The 21,067-nt window shown below is 41.1% G+C and overlaps 1 protein-coding gene across 1 annotated transcript; it reads left to right on the top strand.

Moving 5' to 3' along the window:
* The first annotated feature begins 129 nt into the window (after positions 1 to 129).
* LOC114667468 (zinc finger protein OZF-like) lies at positions 130 to 20,284 on the top strand. Its single transcript, XM_028822779.2, has 3 exons — positions 130 to 423; positions 7,980 to 8,451; positions 18,964 to 20,284. Exons 2-3 carry the CDS (start codon positions 8,016 to 8,018, stop codon positions 19,887 to 19,889), a joined length of 1,362 nt encoding a protein of 453 aa, XP_028678612.1. The 5' UTR covers positions 130 to 423; positions 7,980 to 8,015; the 3' UTR covers positions 19,890 to 20,284.
* Positions 20,285 to 21,067: the final 783 nt, after the last annotated feature.

Below are 21,067 nucleotides of genomic sequence, written 5' to 3'. Positions count from 1 at the left end.
CCAGTATAAGTTTCAAGCGTCTTTATTTTCTTAGATTTAATAACCGCTTTTATAAACTGTTCGATTGCATTGTCACACTGTTTAGTTTCTCCGCAATATAATAAACGTATATAGAAAAATCAGTTCTGAAACAAGCACCATATAGAATAAGCAGATAAACCCTTAAACGAATGGTCCGATTGTTCTAATAAAGCAGCTATGGCCACCACCTCACGTATGCAGGAGCTTGGTGAAGCTTCACGGCGCATGATCGTCATTTTAAAGGCGTGCTGAGTGACGTCATCCGAAGTGACGGAAGCTGAAGACATGAGCAACCTCGCACTGACCGGCTGTGCACAAGAAGATTTGGCATGTTATCGAATGTTTGCAAGTGACCTTGGACTGTGAATGACTTTAGAAAAACCCATCACTGAAATACAAAAGGTAAGTGCTCGGGTCTTATGTACGACACTTTATGGGTGTGAGTGTTCATTCGCTCCACTGAGAGTAATATGATCAGAGGCGAGACGCGCGTTCGTGTCCATCAAAGTATCCCCGGGCTTGAAAGCACATGCGCCCCGCTGTCTTTGCTGTTCATTTGTCTCTGTTCCCCTGTTTCGCTTCACGTTTTCAAATCCCGTTTCCACTTCACACGGTTGCCTCCTTCTCCTCCTTTCCGTGTATTCCTTAAGTCGCGTAACCCTCGAATCGGCGAGCACGAAAAGGCGGCCACTCCACACAGCGCCTTGATTTCTTCATTCTTTCGATTCTCGGTGCCTGAATAGCAGCGAAGAGTCAGTCAGACATTTGCACTATTATTAATTAGTAAAAGAAACGAAACGAACAAACTGGAAAAGAGTCGGAGTGGATACGTAGTGTAATTATTCTGTTCTCGTTCTCCGCTCGTAATTGTAGTGTAGCCACGGTATTATGCCTCCGTTAACTTTGTTATAGACGTATACCTTGAATGTTAATAAGTGGCCAGGATTGGCCGCCATCGTTATTAGTATACAGTATATGTATTTATATACACGGCCTAAAATTCAGAAACCTTTTTAATCCAATTTAGACAATACATTTGCAAACGTTACGTATATACATTAAAATATATAAAATTTGGCAAAATCTTATGTTTCGATGTTAAAGTCCAAACCGGTAATGACCGTTAATGTGTATTAGAGAATTTAATTTTAGATGTTTGGTCAGTGTTACAGCCTCGTGGCTCCAGCAGAATGAATTTGAACCTCAGCCTGTTTATGGTTTGCATTGTTCATGTGTACTCTGTGTGTGTTTTGTTTTGTTTTTACCTCTTCATGCAGGTTTTAAAGACTGGCAAGTCTAAGTTGATTTGTAGTAGCAGACATAAATGTGAATGTACCCTGCTATGACCCATAGTGGATTCTTGTCCTGTATGGGTACTCTGGGTTTCTTCCCATATCCTTGGATTTTACTTGTGTTTGTTTTGTACTGAACTGTGATTGTGAGGTGAAAGCCAAAACTGATAGCTGCTATTATGGTCAGCCCAACCAGGCTTTGCAGGTCATTTGCATGTGCCACCATGCACTCTTAATTGAGCAATAATGCCAGGCCTGGCATTGCTCTTTCAAGGGAAGGTTTCTTTGATTTAATCAGAATATTAATGAAGGTCAGTAATGAGTTGTTGTATGGTTTCCTCCTCTCACCCTTAAGGTTATCCAAGGAAAATTAGTCTGTCAGGAGCACAAATCTCCAGGCAACACAGCTCTGAAGATGACTGAGGCACACAAGGTCTCCACCACACCAATGTCACCGTACTGGCAGGAGCTGGGATTTAATAGAAGTTTATTACCAAGTTAAATATTCATGATTTTATGTTTTTATGCAATGTTTACCTCCACAAGTTCTGTTTTAGTGGATATTAAAATAAAGTCTTCATATGCTCATTGAAACTCCTATCTTGCAAGTAAAGTCTGCAAATGCTCATTGAGACTTGTATCTTGCAAGTGTTGTCCTCCATTATTAAGCACCTTTTTGCAGACAGTTTTGCAGTGTTTATAAATCCTCTCGTAATGCCTCTGACCCTCTATTAATCTTCAAAGTGTGAGGTGAAAATGGTGGTTGTGTCTGTGGACACAAGCAGTTCATATTAGAAATGAATTGGGCTAAGGGAGTTAGAGAACTTATTCTTCTGTAGCTATTCCCATTTTTATATGGGGGCAATTTTTTGCCTAGACTTGAGAACATTATATTAGTCTTAGTTATTTAAAAGTACACAATGGCTCTGTTTTTTTGGGTGTTTTACTACATGTTCATTGAGGTTGTATATTTTTAGTTCTTTTTGATTTAGGGAGAAAAATGTGAGAAAATAAAGTTATTCTTATGAAGTTGGGCTGTTGAGTGAGGCACCGCTAATATTTGTGTTGATCTGCTCCGTTAAATGCAGGCTGCCGTCAGTTCATTGAAGAGCATATCTGGTTATTGATGGGATATGTCAGGTGCCATTACAGCGGCAGCAGACCCCCATGAGGTAGTAGGTGAGCTGACATGCCAAGTAACATATGGAGTCAAAGAAGTACAAACCCTTAAACTGAGGACATTTTGAATAGTTGTTTGATTTGTAAAGCTCCTTTGATGCGTGATATTTAGATCTCCTGTCATCTTCTCTTCACTTTTCCTGGTGAGGGTCACACTGCTCTTTAAATCTGTGAGGTAGAATTCCAGCTCCTCCTCTCGTCTGCCATCATTAATTTTTTTTTTCTCTGTTTGCTATTTTCATTGTATTGTTCTGATTGATTCAAATTTTCTTCCTGATTTCTGTGAAGTTTCTTATAAAGACTCTCACTGTTGACAAGGCTGTGTAAAGTAAAGCCTCTCTGATTATCACCCCATATGCTGGCCTTCATGTGCCATACTACTACAGCTGGCCCTCTCTATTCATAATTTCTCTATCTGAAAAGTTACAACTCTTGATAATTTGTAGTCTGAATTCATAATCCAAATTGAAAACCTGCTCTTGTGTATTTACATCTGCTGACATGGCCAAGTGCCCACCAGTGAAGCCCTTTAAACGGGTCCACAAACCAGAGAGGGTGAGGAGCGCGCTGGGGTCGAGGATTAGCTGGTCATATCGTGACGTCTCGTGCTCTTGTTGTTAAAAAGTGTTGTGCTTTTTCTTTATTACTATATTAAATGTAGCCCCCAGACACCAATGAACAAAGGCAACAAGACACACCATATCTGAAATAGATGGACTTACCACTATATGCACGTTTACAGAAACGGGCATTTTGCTACACTAGTGTAAATAAATATGGTAAAAAAAATAGTAACTTAATATAAACAGGCAAAAGAAAACATTCAGATTTGTTGAGATGTGAATTACAAATGGAAGAAGCAAACAGAAATTCACACCCAAACTAATGCTCATATACCAAAGGTGTAAAAGAAAGTGGTGCTAAAATAAAACATCAAATGTTACCAGCAAGTGACGAGCCACCGTAGTTTAAAAGCCAGTGGACAGTTAAAACCTGAGGAAATGGCAGCCGACAACAAACACTGCAAAGAAGAAAAAGAAAACTAGTCACTCTGTGATAATCCTGTTGTAGCACAGCAGACCTACCAGTCCAGTGTTTGCAGAAAAGATCACATCAGCAGCTTTAAATACCAACCAGCCAGACACCCCTCTAAAAAGCTTTTGTGTCTTCACTGTTTCTGTGTTTTATTTTGCGATCTGTTACATGAAGTCATGAGGTGTTTTCAATGTTTAATTCAATTATAGCATGCGCTCATTCAGAATCATTTAGTGAAACTGTAGAGTATTGCTGAGCTTACCTGTGTACCTCACACAAACATACAAACTAATGAAACTATTAAGTGTTAAATTATTAGTTAATTGTTTTATTTTATACAGAAATCTTTAGTGAACTGTTCTATAGGTATTTAAGAGTGTTGTAGTGATATTTAGGGAGGTTGTTGGGGGGACCTGGAATTTTCTGAGAACAATTTTTTAATTAACAATTGAAGACAATAAAATGGAGGCTGAAAACTCTATTAAATGTTTACTAAATTTTATATCTGGATAACAATCAATCGTTATACTTTGTTTTCACTAAGTTGTCATGTCATATACTAGCCGACGAATAGGAATGGAAAACGGTGATAAAGAAATTCAGAAATCAAGAAGAAATAAATACTTCTTGAAAGACACAGTGTGCATGTAGAATTTCCAGCCAAGCAGAATTACATGTGAAAGTGATAAATCAGGCTTTCCGAATTTATATACTATGGCCATGGCATCCTGATAGTTTTGTTGCATGTATCTTGGACTTTCTGGAAATGTGGATGGTAATATAATCATTTTGCCTACACGTACGTTGTTATTTTCAGAGTTTGCTTGTATTGCGTTTGATAGTTCCACGCGCAGATCTTGTTGATGTAATCTGAGATAGTTGAGACGCACACCCGCTGTTTTAACGTACGCATCTACGATGTACTGTTGGAATAGTTTGCCCCTGGAGTGCAAAATACTAAATGTATTCCTGAGTGCTAACCTGTACGCGTAAAATTGGCATCGAGTAAGCCTTATTAGCTTGGCGGTTCTTTTATCGGGAACATGTTGTAAATCTTTGTGCCAGCCAATGTCTCTGTAAGGGAATAAAAGTGGGTAAACCATAGGATTGCAATTCATATTGAGCGTGGAAATCTGTTTACAGGAGTTGCCTATGGGATAGATGCAAATGTCCCTTTCGGCAGGCGTTTTGCCATCTTCTCAGACGAAAATTGCTGCAACATCGGTGTGACATGTTGGGGCATTGTATTGTCGTAAATCCTGCCCAGGGTTTTCCTTGAAAACCATTCTTACAGATGCTGTGGGATTGGTCTGAGCGATTTCATGCATGTGTTTGTATGATTTAGCGAAGGAGCATGGAATCTAGCTGGAGAAGTACATTTTTGTAGCATGCAGAGTTTGCTTTATTTTGTAAGCGTACTTCAGTAGCTTGCACTGTGTCAAAAACATACAACTGTCCATATCCCGGAGAGGTAGAAGTGTTAGTGTATAGTGGAGAGATTTGGTGATTAAATTTGCCCGTGTATTTTAAAACAGTATGGTCCGTGGCCAGGAGGTTGAGTTATCTGTGCACCCATGGAAGCAAACGCTAGAGAAGAGTTGTATTCTTGAATGTGTTCACGATAATTTTTAGCTTCTGATGTTTGCTGTGTAAGAAGCTGTTGTAAAGACACAGGTGGCTCCCGCAAAGGTGGTAAAGCTACTTTACCGCTGTGGCAGCACCTCAAGTATTTGTTGGATGTATTACGCTCAGCAGGCCAGTATAGTGCATGACATGGAAGACGACGAATAGGAATTGAGAAATGCTGTTTCGGCTGTGTGTGGGCGGGACTGGTTTTGAAGAGGAGCCGCAGGTAGCGTGGAGAAGGGTTTAGAAGAGGACGAATAGGAATCGAGAAATTGGGCTTATTTTAAAACCTACATATATATGTTTGGTATCATTCTTTTCAGAATTTATCAAACTTTAATGTGATTTTGTTAGATTTTCAGATTGTTATTCCATTTTTAAATTATAAACTAAAAGAAATCAAGAACTCACGTCCCACGAGACGAGACTTTGTAACAAGAGATTTAACCAGGCCCGGGGCTGGAAATAAAAGGCAAAGAGTAGGACAGCTGCTGTACAGGCTTTTAAATGTTCGAATCGCCATGCGAGATGCAGATTATGCGACGGCAAGCCACTAGCTGATCGAGCAAAGAGGAGGTTAAAAAAAAAAAACTATTTGTTTCCCATTGTATCACCGTTTTAGAGGGGGTTTCAGAGGACCACGCCTCCTTGGGGTTTATTCAGCCCCCCTCTTCACTGAGCGGCAGAGACGCAAAGTAGCTGGTGCGTAGTGCAGGCCGGGGGGATTGGCGAGCAAAGCGAGCAGGGGGCGAACCACCTAGTAAATAAATAAATAAACCTACTTTGAAATGTATTGTGGGGAATAAAGGGGTTTATTAAAATCAGTTACTACTGTTAAACAGTGCGATTGGCTCAGGAGGTAACTGGGGGAGTGGCTCCATTTTAATATTTTTTGTTTCTCTATCAGTTACCATGCCAAGGTTTTTGTCCAACCTATGCCAAGTAAGTAGAAAGTAAGCCTTATGAGTGACATGTGTCAACTTAATTTAGCAGACCCTTAATTTCAGCTTCTTGTCATCTTCTGTTGCAGGCTGTGTGCTCTTTTATCCTAGCCACCCCACCCCACCCCCAATCTCTCTCCCATACATCCCTTATATGCGTCTTTTTCTTACCACAATCCCAAGGCCCTCCTTGTATAAACATTTCTCAACATAATTTAAAACACAATTCTGGGATCCAAACAGTATGACTGTTTTTCATCCAAGTAGTGAATACTGCTGATGGGACTGATTCCATCATTAAGATCAACAGTATTCACTACTTGAATTAAACGCAGACGTACTGTTTGGGTCCCTGAATTGTGCTGGGATAACAGACAGTTAGAGGAGGTCTGCACCAGGGATTTTCTTGAAGTCCTTACCACTTTGATTTGTTTGTGAATGTGTTGAGTCATAAGATAAAAGATCAATCCACCCAGTATGTGTTTTTTGTTGATGACATACACTGTGTTGTGTAGCAGAAGAGGACATTGGAAGAATGGAGAAGGGCTTTGAAAGACAGAGGGATGAAGATAATTGGGAGAAGATGGAATATCTGGGGTTTAATGACAATCAGGATTCAAAGGTTAGCCTACAGGGACAGCTATTGGAAAAAAAGTGGTTAACTTTAAATATTTAGCATCAGGGTTTGCCCAAAGTGGAGAATCCGATGCAGAGATAACCCACAGAGTGCAGTGTGGATCGAACACCTGGAAGAAGGTATCAGGAATGTTGTGTGATGAAATAATTAAGGTGAAGGCTAAAGGTGAGGTTTTTAAGACCAGAAATGATGTATAGAGCTGAGACATGGTGGGCATTAAAGGAAGTGTAGGAGAAGTTAGTTGTGACAGAAATAAGAATGTTGAGATGGATGTGTGGCGTTATCTGAAAATACAGAATAAGAAATGAGACAATCGGAGGAACAACAAAAGTGTGAGAGAAATCTAAAAGTACAGGAAAGGAGGTTGAAGTGGTACAGACATGTGATGAGGAGAAACCATGAATATGTGGGCGAAAGAGTGATGGGATCTGAAGTAAAGGCAAAGAGAAAGATGAAGGAGGCCAAAGCATAGGTGGATGGATAAAGTAAAAGATGATGTGAAGGAAAGGGGTCTGACTGAGGGGGGGTCGGGGGCTTAGGCTAAAAGTACAGGAAAGGAGGTTGAAGTGGTACAGACATGTGATGAGGAGAAACCATGAATATGTGGGCGAAAGAGTGATGGGATCTGAAGTAAAGGCAAAGAGAAAGATGAAGGAGGCCAAAGCATAGGTGGATGGATAAAGTAAAAGATGATGTGAAGGAAAGGGGTCTGACTGAGGGGGGGTCGGGGGCTTAGGCTAAAAGTACAGGAAAGGAGGTTGAAGTGGTACAGACATGTGATGAGGAGAAACCATGAATATATGGGCGAAAGAGTGATGGAATCTGAAGTAAAGGCAAAGAGAAAGATGAAGGAGGCCAAAGCAGAGGTGGATGGATAAAGTAAAAGATGATGTGAAGGAAAGGGGTCTGACTGAGGGGGGGTCGGGGGCTTAGGACTGAGCTGTTTGGAGACGGCTGATCAAACACATCAACATCGCATAGAAGTGGGAAAAGATGAAGAGGAAAATGAATAAGAGAATACTGCTGACCCCCAGCTGTGTGAGGTGGTCTTCTCCTCCAGTCTATTGGACCTTCACTCAATTGTGTTTGCCATCTGAATATTTGATATGAAGACTGATGAGTTACTGTTAATGTGTTTTTAAATGCCTGATTGATGTGAACCTTAACTGTGAAATGAAATGCAAATGTTGTTACATCTGACTTTTGCACTTTTGATTGAATTAAATCCTTTTCCTTTTTTTTCCACAGAGAAATAGAAAAAGCTGCTGTTCAGATTACATCTAAATGGATATAAAAAAGGAGACTTATGAGGCTGCCATAAATCCCAGAGAAGTAATGGCTGTAAGTATTAAGAAGGAGGAGTGTGAGTGGGAGTGCATCCACCCTCAACAGGAGAGTCTCTGCATTAAGGAGGAGGAGGAGCAGGACTGTGAGACAGGGTTAGTGAACATTAAAGAAGAGGCTGAAGAGACATCTGTCAGCATTGAGACAAACATTTCTAAAAGTGTGCAGAATGTCAAGGAAGAGGACCATCAGTGTGGGGGTGAAGATGGAGCAGTGACCGGGTTAGTCTCCTCTCACAGCAGACCCTGTGCATCATCAGAGCCATCTGTCCTTGTGAAGTCTGAATCGTCACAGCCTGACACAAAGAGGACTGAAGACCCTTCATCCATTAGAATTCAGGAAGATGAGCCGCCAACTACAAAACAGGCCGAAAAAAGTAAGTGAGAAATAAGTTTTAGGGTTGGGGGATTATGGGCCTGAAAGGGAGGTCTTGTACTTTTTTATGAGAAACACTGAAATGGAGTTAAAGGGGTGTGTTACATTGTGTGTTTAATGTCCTTTGAGAGTTCATCTCTGTAATGTTGTACGGTTTAGCAACTTGCTGCTCTCACATTGTAGCTGTAAATTTGTTCAAACACTCCAAGCCTGTCCTCAGTATAAAGTCTTACACAAAAGTAGAATTGTAAGGAACAGCTGGTGAATTGTTTGAAATTCCCTGAATTTCTGCATTAATTTCTCATAATAGTGCAGTCCCTTTAACAGACACACACAGTCATCTTAAACTAATAACATGCAATTGTTATTTAATCTTTGTTAGTGAAGAGATTATTCCTTCCTGTTTAGTTTTTGTTAATTCCTCTTTTATTGAAGTACCTTTGGCTAATTTTTTTATTCTTTTGGGAGAATTTAAGAAATATTTTTCTTCCTTCTGCAGTTCTTGCAAATTATTATTAGTTTAGTCTGTATTATATTTCTTTAGATATGTTTTTACTAATATAACCATACAGTGGTACCTTGAGATACGAGTGCCCCAACGTACAAGTTTTTTGAGATACGAGCCGTCACTAGGTCAATTTTTACGAGCCAAAATTCGAAATACAAGCCATCAAAGAGCTTGTCCACGCACATTCCAAGGAACTGACGACAGAGGAGTTGACGGAACTACATACGCAGCAACATGCGGAGGTTCTGAAGGAGATCGGTATCGCAGAGGAGGTTATCTCTTAAAGTGAGATAAAGGAAGTGTTTGCAATGTGGGAAAAAGTTCTGAACTTAAAAGAAACACCCTGAAAAAATTACAACTGATCATACAGTGGCTCTATTTAATGACACTTGCCTAACGCCTGACTTTATTGAAAAGAAACTGAACTTGCAGCGACGCTATTTAATGACACTTGCCTAACTCATTTCAGAAACATTCTAAAGGGGAGGACTAAACAAAGCTCCTTGGACAGGTTTCTATTGAAACGCCTTGCGAATGAAAGTGACGAAAGCGTGGCAAAAAAGAAAAAAACTAGTGAAGAAAATTAAATTAAGCAAAAGTGAAGTGAAACAAAAACATTACAATACGCTAATCAGCTTCGCCAACATCTGCTTATTTCTTGAGATTCTCTTTTATGTATTAGGTTTTATTTTGTTTGTATACAATATTCGTTCATTATAAATACATTTTTCTTATGTTGAAAACGTTTAACAAAAAATTGGGATGGTTTTTTGGGGGCTGGCACGAATTAATTTCATTTCAATTAATTTCAATGGGGAAAATTGATTTGAGATACGAGCATTTTGACTTATGAGCTCGGTCACAGAACGAATTAAACTCGTATCTCAAGGTATCACTGTATATATAATTGATGGTTGGTGTATGGGAGGGTTTCTCATGGTTTTATTCCCTCCTGTAACATAAACTCATTAAGACCTGTATCTGCGGAGAGTCTTTCTACATTTTATTGCAAAGCGGTCACAAGAAGTGGAGACCTCTTAATTTACACAAACCCCCCAAAGCCAATTGGCTTCTATGAGGTTTGGAAAATGTGAAACTTCAAGCTTTGTACTAGAGATTTTCACACAAGTGCCCTGTCTTGTGGTAGCTCTCACTGGTGCAATTTAGAGATCACCTTGTTATTCTTGTTCATTGAGTTATCATGTAACGCTGATCTATCCTATCAATTCCATCCATCCATTGTCCAACCCGCTATATCCTAACTACAGGGTAATGGGAGCCAATTTGCTTCAGGCTGGAGCCAGTCCCAGCCAGGAAACAAATCCCGGGCAGGATGCCAGCCCACCGCAGGGCACACACACCAAGCACACACTAGGGACAATTTAGAATCGCCAATGCACCTAACCTGCATGTCTTTGGACTGTGGGAGGAAACTGGAGCACCCGGAGGAAACCCATGCAGATACTGGGAGAACATACAAACTCCACGCAGGAAGCAAACCCGGGTCTCCTTACTGCGAGGCAGCAGCGCTACCACTGCACCACCATGCCGCCCATTATCAATTTAATAAAATTAAAATTGGGTCAGTGGAAAAATGAAATTTGGCCGTTGTGGTTTACCTGCAGTGTTGAGATTAACTTTTAATGTGTTTCCTTTCCAGCTATACCTCCTAGGCCTGGCTTGGGTAGGGTGGGCTGTGTGACCCCCAGAGCGATGTCTGGAGACTTATATTCCAGGCCGAGGCCATATGATTGTTTGAGAAAATATTATCTATTTATAGTATTTTTGACTATAATCTTGATTGTGATTTTAAATTCTTCTTGTTAGGGATGAGTGAAACAGCAGAGTATCCTCCTGCTTGCAGTTTTGTGAAATTGACACCAAAATTAATTTCCCATGCAATTTCAGAATTGCAAAACTCAAACTCACTGAAAAGAATCTCTGACTTTCCATGGAAATTCAGTTTTTGAACAAACTACTGCCTCATGATTAATGAGTGCTTTCTATTTCTAATGTGTGCGTACATGAAATACCGTATTTTTTGCACCATAAGACACACCTGACCATTAGACGCACCTAGGTTTAGAGGAGGAAAACAAGAAAAAAAATATTCTGAACTAAATGGTGCACTAATATGTTTAATAAAATATAGCAGAATAATATTTCAACCATGTAAATTCATCAGCGGTATTAAGAAACATCATCACTGTCATTAACAAATAAGGAGAGACTTTAAGGTTCAAGCACTCTTCTAGTTTTATGGAAACCCCAAGAACTCCTCCTCGCTAGTGTCGGAATTTATGAAGCTCAATTGCTCACAATCACTTTGCAGGAGCACGTACCTATCATCACGCGGCATAACCTGTCCAAAGCCACCAGGGGACAAAGCACGTTTGGACCAATGCTCCCTGAAGTTATATCGCCAGTCTAGTCCCATCTCTATTTGTAATGCCACAAAGCCCTTAATCTCGTGTTTTGTTGTGGGTTTACACTTTGAAAAACGAGAATACGGTGCAAGCACAGCCCTCGATTCAAAAAATTGCTCTGCATACCTGTTTGTCTCGTCTGACAGTAGCTGAAAAGCAGCATCAGGAGAGAGCAGCCTGAAGTAGTCCAGCGGCTGGTAATCTGTCAAGTCCAACAGCAAGCCATACTGTCTTGTGAAGTCCGGTAGCCAGTTTGGCTCCCACGGATCAATGGCTAGGTATTCCTCCCACACGAACCTTGCCATAGGTGCATCGGCTGCACGAATGCGCTCAGCTGGGGCGGCATCGGCTGGTGTCCCGATCAGCTGATGCCAGTTCCTCACTCTCTTGTTCGATCTCCTGATCACTCTCAACAAAATCAGATTCTGAAAAATCGGAGTCTGACTCAGTGATAATGCGCAAAACATCATCTGCTGAGTATTTTGTTTTCTGCACTCGCTTCGCTCCCTCGTGAGATGTCGATGCCATCTTGCCTTTGTTTACATTTGTTTACATTTCGCAACTCACGCACACGCAAGGATTAGATGCCGAGTCAATGAGTCTAACGTTCTTCCAAGCACAGAGGGTATGCCTGTAACATAACAGTGAGTTTTGTCGCCCTTTACCACTGGATGTCGACTTTTGTCAGGTAATACATACACATCATGGTCTGTGACGCAATATTCGCTCCATAAGACGCACAGACATTTCCAACCTTCTTTTGGGGAAAAAAAAGTCCGTCTTATGGTGCGAAAAATACGGTACATATAATGAAAGGATGCAGTTGTCATATCTATGTACTGTATTTAAATGTCACCATTATGGACCTGTTATAGCATTATTATTACAAGTATATTATTTTAGCCCAAAATCACACAAGGAGTGCAGTTGTGGACTTTACCAGGCCCAGTGTTTTGACAGCACCCAAGCTTTGACTCTTTAAGAAGACAATTAAGAAACCAACCTCAAGAAATACCTTGTAAATGGGGGGGTGGGGGGGGTGGGGCATGTTCCGGGGGGGGAAAGGGAAGACATCTTGGGAAGGGCAATTCTGAGAGAGAGAGAGAGAGACCCCCTTCCAGTTAACTCTTTTAGGGCTAATTTTTGTTTTTGTTTCTTTTCTCCCAGGGCTGAATATTTTTCCAAAAACTAACTTTTTTTTTAAAAAAGAACACAAAGCAATTGAAATCAACAAAAAAATTTCCTTTTGACAAATGTTACTGTCTTGCATGTTGTATGAGCCTGCATACTCTATGATTTCACATACATATCACATACATTTTACACAGCAAAGTCTGATCTCGCTCAAAGCAGCCAATTCCAGTCATTGCCACATTGCACTCCTTACAATACGTGTTGCTTTGGTGCCTACTTTTCAATTGTCTGTTGCTGCACTTTCTCACATATATTGTTAGTGTGTACTGTAGAGAGACAAGTCACCAGTTTGCCATCGTGCCATGCCACTGCTACCAAGTTATCCGCCCGCATGAAAACCGTATTGTCACCTCTTTTCATCTTCAGCCTGTCTGGCTTCAACTGTGAAGGCCTGTGTCTCCTGTTCACCCTTACTGTGCCACAAGCTCCAATTCCTCTGCTCTGTAGCTCCATGAACAATTCTGGGCATGTATAAAAATTGTCCAAATGTACACAACATGACCCAAATGTTCATAGCCCTGAAGCAGCTCCAGCACAACCTGACTTGTCAAGGGACAGTTCTCTCTTTGAAAGAAATACTTTCCTGTACAGTATATGTAATTACTTTCAGGCAGAAACCAGTGTTTGCTTCTGCCAGTACAAAATCCTTTATGCCATACTTTGTGGGCTTGTCTGGCATATATTTGCAGAAAAAAAGGTGTCCCTTTTATTTTGTCATAGATTCATACACAGACAAATCACAGCCAGGCTGATAAAATTGTTTCTATGTAGATTGCACAATGTCAAGCAGGGGCTGAACTTTATGCATGACGTTATAGCCTGGCTCACCCCATGGGATTTGCTTCTGTTTATTACAGATATGAATAAAACTTTGCAGCATCATGTACCTATTATCACGCTGCATAACCTTTCCAAAGCCACCAGGGGACAAAGCACGTTTGGACCAATGCTCCCTGAAGTTATATCACCAGCTCTGTTCCATCTCTATTTGTAATGCCACAGCGCGCTTCATCTCGTCTTTTGTTGTGGGTTTCCACTTTGAAAAATGAGAATGCGATGCAAGCGCAGCCCGCGATTCAAAAAATTTCTCTGCCTACCTGTTTGTCTCGTCTGACAGGAGCTGAAAAGCAGCATCAGGAGAGAGCAGCCTGAAGTAGTTCAGCAGCTGGTGATCTGTCGTGTCCAACAGCAAGCCATGCCGTCTTGTGAAGTCTGGTAGCCAGTTCGACTCCCACGGATCAATGTCTGTGTATTCCTCCCACGCGAACCTTGCCATAGATGCATCAGCTGCGCGAATGCACTCAGCTGGCAGCGGATCAGCTGGCGCGGCATCGGCTGGTGTCCGATTAGCTGATGCCGGCTTCTCACTCTCTTGTTCGATCTCCTGATCACTGTCAATAAAATCCGATTCTGAAAAATCAGAGTCCGACTCCGCGATAATGCTCAAAACATTGTCTGCCGAGTGTTTTCTTTTCTGCAATCGCTTCGCTCCCTTGTGACATGTCGATGCCATCTTGCCATTGTTTACATTTCGCAACTTATGCACACGCAAGGATTAGTTGCCGAGTCAACGAGTCTAGCATTCCTCCAAGCACAGAGGGAATGCCTGCGATGTGACAGTGAGTTTTGTCGCCATTAACAGCTGATTGTCGCCCTCTATCCCTGGATGTCGACTTTTGTCAACATTCGCCCTCAACCCCTCCTGTCGACAAAAGTCGACATCCGCCCTAAAAGAGTTAAGTTGGGTATGCAGTGGGAGTGAAAACATGGGGTTAATAAAACACACAAAACAGAACACAAGTAATTCTCAATGATCAAGCCAAAACCAAAACTACATGTTTTCAGCTAAAAACATAAATGTATGCATGTATGTATGTATGTTCCCGCATCACGTCCAAACTGCTGGAGCGATTTTCATGAAACTTGGTACACGTTTCTCATTGATCGACTAAAAATACATCTGTGTAGGATAGGGTCTTGTAGTCTTGTATTCATGTTATCATCCAGTTGATACTCAGAACGACCACCAGAGGGCGAACTGGACGTGACTGCCAGCATTCTTTATGTTTGAGCGAACACCGCGCCCCTGTTGCTTTTCAAATTTACATAGAGTTGGCCGGTTCCGAGCGTCAACTGGATGACAACATACATACAAGACCGCAAGACAAGAACATTAGTGAGTCCTTATTGTTTAAAAAGAAAAATAAATTAACAAAGTTGTGTTTTTTTTTTTTTTTCTCAAACTACTACATTTTATTTTCCTCCTGGGCAACACTGGGTATTTCATCTAGTTGGTAATATTATCAACTGTAGAATGACTAAATCACTGCAAACACACTTCACTAGGGCTCATCAACACCCTGACTTTACAGCACAGCAGCTCATGTCCAGTGGTGTTTTGCCCATCAGTGTAAGTGGCAAAGGTGACCGCTATGGAGATCTTCATTAAGTGCACCAATACCTATGATGTCAAGGCCAGTGCTTTATTCTGCTCCATGGCCTATATTACATTTGATACATTGATTTGATCTGTATAGTGCTGCTTTTGTGTAGGTTGAAGGAAGAAACTGGTTTTATTCCCCTCGAAAAGCAAGGGATGGCTGTATGTTTTAAAGCTGGTATTGTTAATCCATAAGAAAGTCCAGGAACTGTGTGTTGTCAGAAGCGGCAAGATTGAATAAAAAAGAAGCTGCCCTTTAATCAATTCTAGTAATTTATATTACGACAAAGCAAAACATTTCACTTCTTTATGACTGTTAGTGATTACTCATCTTCTGCAGCTCACTTAATATTAACGTTTTTGAGAAACTTTCATACTAACGACTTTCAACCAGGATCGTTAAGGCTTGTGTACTAGTGATGTGGTTATGTGTTTATTGTTGTGTATGTGGGGTGATAGACATGACAATGAAAGGTATACATTAGAACATGAGAACAATCTGGACGAGAACAGGCCACTCAGCCCAACAAAGCTCGCCAGTCCTATCCACTTTATTCTAAAATAATATCAAGTTCAGTTTTGAAAGTCCCTAAAGTCTTACTGTCTACAACACTGCTTGGTCCCTTACTCCAAGTGTCTATCACTCTAACACTTCCTAATGTTTGTATGAAATTTACCCTTAACAAGTTTCCAACTGTTGATGAATTCATGTTAAACTTGCTGTCTCAATCCACTGGACTAATTCCTGTCATAATTTTAAACACTTCAGTCATGTCACCTCTTAATCTTCTCTTTAAAACAGCTGAGCCTTTACAGTTTAATCTTTCCTCATGATTCATCCCCTGTAGCCCTGGAATCAGCCTAGTCGCTCTTCTCTGTACCTTCTCTAGTGCTGCTATGTCCTTCTTTTTGTAGACTGGAGACCAAAACTGCACACAGGACTCCAGATGAGGCCTCACCAGTGTGTTATAAAGCTTGAGCAGAACCTCCTGTGACTTGTACTCCACACATCAAGGCGCTATATAACCTGACATTCTGTTAGCCTTCTCTGTCGGGAAGTCGATAGCTTAGAGTCCACTATGACTCCTAAATCCTCGACTTTTCCGACCACCCATTGTGTATTCAAACCTAACATTTTTACTTCTTATGTGTAATACTTTACATTTAGTGACATTAAATTTCATCTGCCGCAAATCTGCCTAAGCCTGAATGCTGTCCAAGTCCCTCTGTAATGAGTCAATGGATTCACGATTATCTGCCAATCCACTGAGTTGGTATCCTCTGCAAACTTGTTACTTATTTGTAAAATAATATGTGCATTGTTGTGCACACAATTATGCACATATTCTTTAATACTTTTTAAAGTTGTTTAAAATCTGTCCAGAAAGTATATTTAAATGCATTGTACAGATGTCAGAATTTTTCCTTCTACATTATTATGGTTTTGTGACCATGTCTAGTTGTACCTGCCCACAGGTACTGTATTTTCAAATGCCATGCATTTGCATTCCAATAGATAGATTTGGAAAAATAGAAAAGAAAAAATTAACACAAAATGTCAGACTCTGCAAATAGCACTTTATAATGGACAGGACACTGAAAATCAAAGTGCTTGAAATTTGAAAATTAAGTTATCTCAAATGGAAATCAGATTATCGTACATTGCTACTCCTGACTGGTCATCCATTGATTAACTTGTCTAAGAGGAGGTATCAGACATAGAACAGTCCATGAATGGCCTCATGACAGTTACAGCTCAAACAAACAAGAGCCTTGGTAAGGACAGGATTACTGGGCTTGTGAATGGTTATCAATGGTGAGCATCTGATGGTCCATGTAGACCATAGTCTGACAAAGAGAAGTAGAGCCACCATGTGGGCTCTCAAGGTAGAGGACGAGAGTTGAATGAAGTAACAGTTTGGGTATGAGCAAGAGTAGGATCTGCCTGTGTATACTAGACCTTGACTATGAAAGTTGGGTTCTGGCACACCTGTAACACCTGTAAGTTCCAAGGCGGTGGAGCTGTCAATAAACAGGGCCTGTTAAAACTCATTAAGGCATTCGCGAATGTGCCAAGTATTGAACAAAGTTTATTTTTGGGGGAAAAAATGAAAAACTGCACTCCTTGTGTGATTTTGGGATATACAAGAAATAAACTGCTGTAGTTCTCGTTGCTTATCTGGTGTGAATGAGGAGCTCCAGCTCTTCGAAGGGGCTGGGAATACTGACACGATTTAGTAGGACTCCTCTCTGCACACAACAATGGCTCAGAAACACACTTCTCCGATCAAATGTGAACTCACTTTTAGTCTGAATTTGACTTTGTGGAGGTGGGTGTGTGGGTACTCTGTAGGCCTCAGCTGGATGCTCACTTTGGTTGCATGCCTATAATGTGAGTTTCCTCTAGTGCATTAGAAAGTTGTGTCACCAAACTTTCAATAGGAGAACTTTCACCCTTGTTTGCGTGAACACTGTTCAGAGTATATGGCCTTTTTGGAGAATTTGGATTCAGTACATGAATGGATACCATCTATAGGCCATGTAGGCCTACTAGTAGATGTCAACAGTCATTTTGGAGAGACAGAGATATATGGATGGATGTGGTTGGAAGGAATGACCTGAATGATTTTAGCCTGGGTGGTGAAGTGTCGTTGGATTTCCTTGCTGGTCATGCATTGTCCATATGCATTATCACTTTTTCTCTCAGTTACAGTAATCCCTCCTCTATCGCGGGGGTTGCGTTCCAGAGCCACCCGCGAAATAAGAAAATCCGCGAAGTAGAAACCATATGTTTATATGGTTATTTTTATATTGTCATGCTTGGGTCACAGATTTGCGCAGAAACACAGGAGGTTGTAGAGAGACAGGAACGTTATTCAAACACTGCAGACAAACATTTGTCTCTTTTTCAAAAGTTTAAACTGTGCTCCATGACAAGACAGAGATGACAGTTCTGTCTCACAATTAAAAGAATGCAAACATATCTTCCTCTTCAAAGGAGTGCTTGTCAGGAGCAGAGACTATCATAGAGAAAGCAAACAAATCAATAGGGCTGTATGCGAAGCACCGCGGCACAAAGCTGTTGAAGGCGGCAGCTCACACCCCCTCCGTCAGGAGCAAAGAGAGAGAGAGAGAGAGAGATAGAGAAAAACAAACATGCAAAAATCAATACGTGCCCTTCGAGCTTTTAAGTATGGGAAGCTTCACTAAGCAGCTGCACACAGAAGGTAGCAACGTGAAGATAATCTTTCAGCATTTTTAGAGAAGCGTCCGTATCATTTAGGTGTTCGAACAGCCCCCCTGCTCACACCCCCTACGTCAGGATCAGTGAAAGCGCAAGAGAGAGAGAAAGAGAAAAGTAAGCTGGGTAGCTTCTCAGCCATCTGCCAATAGCGTCCCTTGTATGAAATCAACTGGGCAAACCAACTGAGGAAGCATGTACCAGAAATTAAAAGACCCATTGTCCTCAGAAATCCGCGAACCAGCGAAAAATCCGCGATATATATTTAAATATGCTTACATATAAAATCCGCGATAGAGTGAAGCCACGAAAGGCGAAGCGCGATATAGCGAGGGATCACTGTAATTTAATAAAATAAAAACAACATATAACTTTGAATAATATATTAAGACTATTATGACACAATGATGAAGCAGTTCTGTAATGTAGTTAACAAAATGTGAATGTTACTGTTGTCAGTTGAGTCTCTCATACGTGTTCTGTTTAGTTTTACTTATTTTCACTTCTTGGCTCCAGTCGTTGTGCTCATGTGGTGAGTTATTGTAATACAGAAGGAAAAATTAATAAGTTGTTTGTCTTTCCATGTGCAACTTAAGTTTTACAATTGCTTATGTTTCTACAAGGGTTTTCCTAATTTCCATCAGCATTTATGTAATTAAAAGCTTACTTTCAGCTCACTATTTTTCCTTTTAAATTTTATACAGGAGACAAACCTCACTGTTGTTCTGAATGTGGCAAACAATTCTATCGCAGAAGTGATCTTCAGAGCCATCTAAGAATTCACACTGGAGAGAAGCCTTTTTGCTGTTTGGAATGTGGCAAAGAGTTTTCAAGAAAAAGCCACCTGCAGAGTCACAAAATAATCCACACTGGAGAGAAGCCGTATTGCTGTTTGGAATGTGGCAGACAATTCTATTCCAGGAAGTCTCTTCAGACCCACAAAAGAATTCACTCCGGAGAGAAGCCATTTTGCTGTACAGAGTGTGGCAAACAATTCTGTGACAGGAGTCATCTTCTGAGCCACAAAAGAATCCACACGGGAGAGAAGCCATTTTGCTGTTCGGATTGTGGAAGACAGTTCTCTCACAAGAGTACGCTGCACAGGCACAAAAGAATTCACACTGGGGAGAAGCCATATTGCTGTTCGGAATGTGGCAAGCAATTCCGTGATAAGGGTAGTTTTGAGATCCACACTAGAATCCACACTGGAGAAAAACCATATGGCTGTTTGGAATGTGGCAAACAGTTCTGTCACAAGAGGAGCTTTCAGTGCCACACAAGAATTCACACAGGAGAGAAGCCATATTGCTGTAGTGAATGTGGCAAACAGTTCTGTGACTGGAGTCATCTTCAGAGCCACAAAAGAATTCACACGGGAGAGAAGCCATATTGCTGTACAGAGTGTGGTAAACAGTTCTGTCACAAGAACACTCTGCGGAGACACAAACGAATTCACACTGGAGAGAAGCCATATTCTTGTTCAGAATGTGGTAAACCATTCCGTGAAAAGAGTACCTTTCAGAGCCACATGAGAATTCACACTGGAGAGAAGCCGTATTGCTGTTCGGAGTGTGGCAAACAATTCTGTCACAGGAGGAGTCTTCAGTGCCATACTCGAATTCACACTTAAGAGAAGCATATTGCTTTTTGAAATGTGGCAAATGATTTTGTCACCATCATAATCTCCAATGCTGACAAAAGAATTCCCTCTGGAGAGACATTGAATACACACAAAGGAAATGAAATGGCCTGAGAATCCATGCTTAGAGCACTGGTGCAGACGCCAATACCAAACTTTTGTTTTAAACAAAGTACAGCACTGCAGTGGGATATGACTGAGTGTATACAGTAAATGTGTTACAATCAATGCAGCACCGATAGATGACACCAAAGTGGCTTACTATAGGAACAACTCTCTGACTATCTTCAGACCCACAAAAAAGTTCACACAGGAGAGAAGCAGTATTGCTGTACAGAGTGTGGCAAACAATTCCGGCAAAAAAATTGGTTTTGACATCCACACTAGAATGCACACTGGTGAAAAGCCATATTGCTGTATAGAGTGTGGCAAACAGTTCAGTGACAGGTGTTGTCTTAACACCCACAAAAGAATCCACACTGGAGAGAAGCCATTTTTTTCTATAGCACAGAAATGTTCCCCACAACACCACCTTCCCTGTCACAACCAGTGAAACGATCAAACTGAGAGGACTCGCAAGCAAAGACACGTTTAAGAAAGGAGGAGAGTGGACAGAATTACTGGTGAGATTAGCGCTGCGGTTCCCTTCACTGCATAGTTGGGAATGTTGACAAGAAATTAACTAATGTGGCACAAGAATGGCAACAACAAAGGGCGAGTTAATAGGCTCGGGGTTTGTGAGTTGTATACTAAAAGCAGGTTCAGTGGCCATGGTTGATTAGATCATTGTGTGCCATTCAGGAATATGTTGATTTATTTACGTTTATTTTTTCTTCCTTTTGTCCTAGAGCTGAATTTTTTTCCAAAAAAATAAAAAACCACACAAAGCAAAGGTTTCCTGCATAAATCAACATAAAATACTTCCATCCATCCATCCATTTTCCAACCCGCTGAATCCGAACACAAGGTCACAGGGGTCTGCTGGAGCCAATCCCAGCCAACACAGTGCACAAGGCAGAAATCAATCCCAGGCAGGGTGCCAACCCACCGCAGGACACACACAAACACACCCACACACCAAGCACACACTAGGGCCAATTTAGAATCACCAATCCACCTAACCTGCATGTCTTTGGACTGTGGGAGGAAACCGGAGCGCCTGGAGGAAA

This window comes from Erpetoichthys calabaricus, chromosome 1 (assembly GCF_900747795.2).
Source record: "Erpetoichthys calabaricus chromosome 1, fErpCal1.3, whole genome shotgun sequence".
Classification (NCBI taxonomy): domain Eukaryota; kingdom Metazoa; phylum Chordata; class Cladistia; order Polypteriformes; family Polypteridae; genus Erpetoichthys; species Erpetoichthys calabaricus.
This window is presented reverse-complemented; position numbering and strand designations above follow the sequence as displayed.

What these genes read in the sequence shown, in the direction of transcription:
- LOC114667468 (XM_028822779.2), top strand. Translation starts at nt 8,016, where the DNA reads ATGGATATAAAAAAGGAGACTTATGAGGCTGCCATAAATCCCAGAGAA. An exon ending in TACAAAACAGGCCGAAAAAA is followed by an intron (nt 8,452 to 18,963) that starts GTAAGTGAGAAA and finishes AATTTTATACAG; the next exon opens with GAGACAAACCTCACTGTTGT.